The sequence below is a fragment of the Epinephelus fuscoguttatus genome, linkage group LG2 (genome assembly GCF_011397635.1).
Source record: "Epinephelus fuscoguttatus linkage group LG2, E.fuscoguttatus.final_Chr_v1".
NCBI lineage: Eukaryota > Metazoa > Chordata > Actinopteri > Perciformes > Serranidae > Epinephelus > Epinephelus fuscoguttatus.
Window position 1 is genome coordinate 37793731 of NC_064753.1, and position 5310 is coordinate 37799040.

General features: G+C 41.1%; 1 protein-coding gene across 1 annotated transcript; it reads right to left on the bottom strand.

Annotated features, from left to right (window-relative positions):
- Positions 1-410: 410 nt before the first annotated feature.
- LOC125904159 (E3 ubiquitin-protein ligase RNF128-like) lies at positions 411-3319 on the bottom strand. Its single transcript, XM_049601413.1, has one exon. The coding sequence runs from the start codon at positions 2900-2902 to the stop codon at positions 1814-1816; it is 1089 nt and encodes a 362-aa protein (XP_049457370.1). The 5' UTR covers positions 2903-3319; the 3' UTR covers positions 411-1813.
- Between the last annotated feature and the right edge of the window lie 1991 nt (positions 3320-5310).

The following is a 5310-nucleotide window of genomic DNA, read 5'->3' on the forward strand; positions in this document are numbered from 1 at the left end:
GTCCAGAAAATATGCTCCCAAAACTTCAGAAGAAGCCTCGCAATTTCATTACAGACTGTACTGCAGGTGTACTTCTCAAACATAATGGAAGGATAATAAAAAATAATTTTTCCATTCCACTGGCATATAGCTGCATATCTCTGCTTGCTCGGTCAGGCCCTTCTGCTTATGTGATATGATGATTATCCAGCTCAAGCTCGAGGTGTGTGTGGATCGGCTCCCACCTGTGCAGAGGTAATTACAGTTTCGCTCCTCTCCCACAGTTATTGGGAACACGACCATAACTCTGAAAGTGAGACACTACTTAACCACACATAGACCTGCCGAATATAGCACAACACACCTGCAGACTCACACTCACGTATTCCCCCTGTACACACGTACAGAAACACCATTCTTACAAGCACATATGCGCTTAAAGTGGGCCTCATTTTGAGGGATTTATTGCATTCTAATAAGCATCAATGTGATTTAATACAGCAAGTTATATTCATTTTTACAGAACAATTTAAGACTCCTGGAATCTGTAAAACAGTAGTGAAAATGATTCAGTGTAGAAAAATATATTAAGTACCATAATCAGCATATCCCCACCAGCAAACAAAGACACTCTTTAGCTTTATCATTTTCCAAGGGACACGCTTAATCTTTGAATTGCAAGAATCTTAAACATGTTCCATAATTTACCCATGCGAGAGTTCAGAGGTAGACCACAGGAATTGAATAAACACCAGTCCAAATAATTCAAAGGAAAAACCTGGAAGACTTGCTCGAGAGCAACAGTTTGTGCTTGCACATGAAAATCAGCTGTTTAGAGAAGTAAAAGGACTATACATGTACTACGGTTAACAGACAGAACTTGACATGATTGATAAATAAATCTCAAAATATATAATTTCAAAATCCAATACACATAAAGATAATTTTTCACTTATCCACCAGTCAAGATAACATTTTCTGAAGGCTTATCATCGACACTTCTTATGACATTTATTGCATTGCCACATTCTCATACATAGCTACAGGCCAACAAAAAATGAGAACTTAAAATTCTTATTTCATGAGTGGCAAACATGTTTCTACAGTCCATGTTTCTGACGAGTCAAAGCCCCTCAGGTGATGTTATTCACTCATCACAGTACAATGTGTGTCATGCTGCATTTCCCGTCAAGGGTGTGTTCATAAGGGTGTGTTTGTGAATCCAGCCTGACAGCCTAACAATGAAAATGGAAAGGCACACTCCCACTTTAACAAGAGCAGAAAAAAAGTCCAATTATTCAAATGAACTGATTTAAGGGAATGAATTCTGCTCTGAATTTAAAAGATAATGGCCAATTGTGAGGGAGTGTGAGCAATGTGAGCCAACAAGCTTTTTGTTGGAGGAAATTTGGCCCCAGTTTCAAACAGATATTTAAATGCTCTTCAGCACTTCCTCCCTGACCAGTGTCGAGTTGGTGTGTCCAGTATGCAAAGCAGATATTTGACACCGGCATCACTCCATAACTAATCGGCTTTCAGAATCTATTCTAACCAATCTAATGGTCACTTTATGAACACGCCCACTATTTACACACTCAGACAGACACAAAGAAAATGCAGTGTCATCCAAGCTAATTACATAAGTCCATTAACATTTTTAATCCTTGGATTTTCTTTTAAAAATATTTTTTGCATTATAAGATTGTTTCTCCTGTGACAACATTATAGTTTGATTCCTTTGTGCTGGTTCAGTGTATCCCAGAAAAATATCTACTTCAAACAGGGAATTTGACTGTGTCCTGGTTTGTTGCTGTTTTGTTTCCGTTGCTGTTGTTCATCGTCTCCCAGCCTCCGAGTCTCCCTCGAAGGCCCTGTTGTCATAGCGATGTTGTTGTCTCTCTGGGTCAGGGCTCACTGGGTCAGTCAGTGGCACTTCATACATGGGTTCTCCTCCTGTCACTGTGATCACAGTGACATCTGGTGGCGACTCAGCAGGATGGCTTTCTTTTACTTCCTCCTCGACCCCCAGGGCCTTCAGGATGTCGCACTTACACATGGGGCAGGTCCTCCTCTCCAGCAGCCAGGGCTCGATGCAGGCTTTGTGGAAGATGTGATCACATGTAAGCACTGTCACCACCTCCCCCGCCCTGTAGTTTTCGATACACACGGCACACATATGGGAGTCAGAGGTGGTTTCCTCATCCCCTGTCTTGAGTGTGCGCACCTGCAGACGCCCGATCGCCTTTTTAGCCTCAGATTTCAGCTTCCTCTCGGTGCGCCTGTGCATGCTCAGGCTGTAAATCCGGTTTGCGGAGATAAATACAAAGTAGGCGATGGAGGCTGCTGTCACAATGAAGAAGGCGATGGAAAGGAAGTAAAGCCAGTATGTGTCTATCCAGGGTCCATGAGGGCTGCCTACATCAATAAGCATCTGCACTTCTGTCCCATTCATCACCAACTTGACAACCTCCATGCCCTGAGAGTTGCCAATCATGATAGCCACAATGCCAGCTGCATCCGAGTGTGCCATGTGAGTGGTGCTGTTGCCACTGCCATCCACATTATACACCACCACACCAGCTGCTCCTTGACGTTTGGCAGCGTTGATCTTCTCACTGAAGGTGCAGTTGCCCCTTTTAACCAGCGCTATCCAAGGCGGTGAGCTGGAATTGCGGCTGTAGATAGGACCTGGGCCACAGCCTTTGGGGTCTCCCTTGGGAAGCGTTACAATGCCTGAGGCTTTCTCCAGGGGAGAGTTACGGCCATACACCCCACACTCACAGTATTTGTCCTCACTCTTATTGTGGCTGTTAACATAGCTTATTTCCACCACGGCAGTCCAAAAAACCAAGGCAGCTGAATAGTGAACAAGCCCCGACAAACACAGCAGAAGCAGCAGACAGTGTTGTGTCTTCTTACCCATGGTAACGCTCTTCTTAAAACAACAGGAAGCCCTCTGTTAGCTTCTTTAGCGTCTTTAAAACTCCTTTGTTCGTCCTAGTTCCTGGTTTGTTCGAGCAACAGTGGTCTGAACACAGCTACGGTTTCACCCAAGCTGCTGTCTGCCGTAATCTGATACGAGCCTTTGGTAACACAACACGAGCTATGCGTCAGCCACTCACCTCTCGTTATCTTCCTGAACCTTGAACACTGAGCACTCCTCACAGAGGGCAGGGTGCTGGTATTCAACAAGTTGAAGTACACCAAACACACAGACCTGTGCAGTTTCGAGAGCCAAGGAACAACATGCGAGAGGGCAAGACGCGATAAGCAAATGATAAGGATAATTCCACGGACATAGGTCAATAACACAGAGCAATCCTGTGAAACTAATAAAAGCTGCTGAATTTCCCTTGTGTAATGATGAGCAAAGCAACTCGACCAGTTTTTCTAGCTAGGCTTGTTTCCTTCCCCTATTTCTGTGCCTGAGATCACTGTTGTGAAAAGCAAACTGATGAGTATTACTCCTCTGCCTTGTGGTTGTTTACTCTGAAAGACAAGCACTCTGCTTCTGGTACACATTTAAACAAACATACACATTATAAATGCAACCTTTAAGTTGCTTTAAATTTGGTAACATCATATTATAGAGGTTTTCACTGTTTGGATACCTGGAGGCACTTAAAGAGCTTTATTCCACACAGCTCCACGTAGCAGTGACAAATGAGATGGAACAGGGCATTGTTGAGTTTCCATTGTATCCTCTTTCACACAAGTGAAAGCACACACACACACACACACTGAGAGAGGCCTCCAATGACAAATGAGATGGAGATGTTTCTTGCCAAGCTACTGTTTTACCTTACTTTTCCAACACACACTGCAGTACAGAGGCCTCTCTAGAATGTGCCATTAAATAATTTATCTCTATGGGACAAAAATCTGTAAATAAAAAGGCGCCTGGTATTTATTCTTAGTTTGGCTGCAGCTCACAGCTCTTGATAACAGGAACAATGGTGCTGCTTTGACCCTTGAATTCCTGAAACTCAAATAATTACCTAGACACAGCAGAAAGTAAAGCCCAGTGTGAACCCCATTAATACCATATTAACTACAGCAGGGAAATGTTTTGTCTTTCTGCATTTAAAAAAGTGTTTTACTATAATGGTGTGAATTCAAGGAATCAGTTTCAAGATATCTTTTTTAAAGACATTCTCTAAAACTTTCTGGTCCGATACTGACATCTAGTGGTTACATAAGGGTGTAGTCAAAGACAAAACAAACTGCTGCACTCACTCAGAAGTGCAGGCCTGAACACTGGAAACTGTAATAAATAATAATAATTAACAGTAATAAATGAAATCACCGCTGCACAAGACTGTGATTATTTTGGCAGGTATTGCCATTGATATGCGATATGGGTCGCAATTTTACTGGAAATGGTAATTTTCGCATATCATTTCACTAAAAAAATATATATTAAAATGATGATAATGTGATTTTTGTGCTGGGGTCTGAACCAAACAAGCATCCTCCCTTACATCTGAATATGATTCGTAGGCCGAGGCATCTCTGTAGCGCCACAACACTTCATTTATAATATGTAATGACACATTTTTCCTTTATCAAAAAGCTCCTGACTTTGGCTATTTCAACTGGCCATATTGCGGTTTTGATAATACCTCCATTAATTGTGCAGCTTTATCTGATATAAGTGAATGTCATGGATGCAGATGATTTTATCCAAAAAAATATTATGTCATTTCAGTTTTATACTATATTGTTGGCCAGCCTGGTGATGAAATAATGTCAACATATTAAAATACCATGAAGAAAAAAATTGAAAATTAAAATGCCATTAAAGATAAATAAAGTCACATCCTCTGCAGATCCGAAAAGTTTACTACTAAATGAAAAAATAAGACAAATAAGAGACAAAAATAAAAATTTTAAAAGCAGCTCAAAAGTTATGTCCTTCACTTAGTAATAAAAAGCGGCATTATGAAGTAAAAGAGAGAAGAAGGATGATGTACAGGATTATTTAACAATGTCATTCCATATTCATGTTTGAATTTATAGGATGTGTTTTGTAATGTTTTATCTATTTATTTACATAATCAACACTTTGGATCTCCATAACATCCTGCATGATGACACAGAGCAGCAGCTACTCCCTTTATGTCAGAAAGTAGTAAAACTACAAGGTGACTTACATAAGCCACAGAACCAATCTCATTATACCACACAGGGGCGCCATTTACTCACTCTTGTCTATTATTTGACAACAAACAGCACCTTTTAATTTAATGTCATCCATCACAGCAAGAGAGAGCGTGTGCAGTCTAATTCAGCTGATGTGCTGCGCCTACTAATGCAATCAAAATGCCAAGT

Bases quoted from the DNA above. Each gene is read 5' to 3' on its own strand.
- LOC125904159 (XM_049601413.1), bottom strand. From the start codon at position 2,902: ATGGGTAAGAAGACACAACACTGTCTGCTGCTTCTGCTGTGTTTGTCG.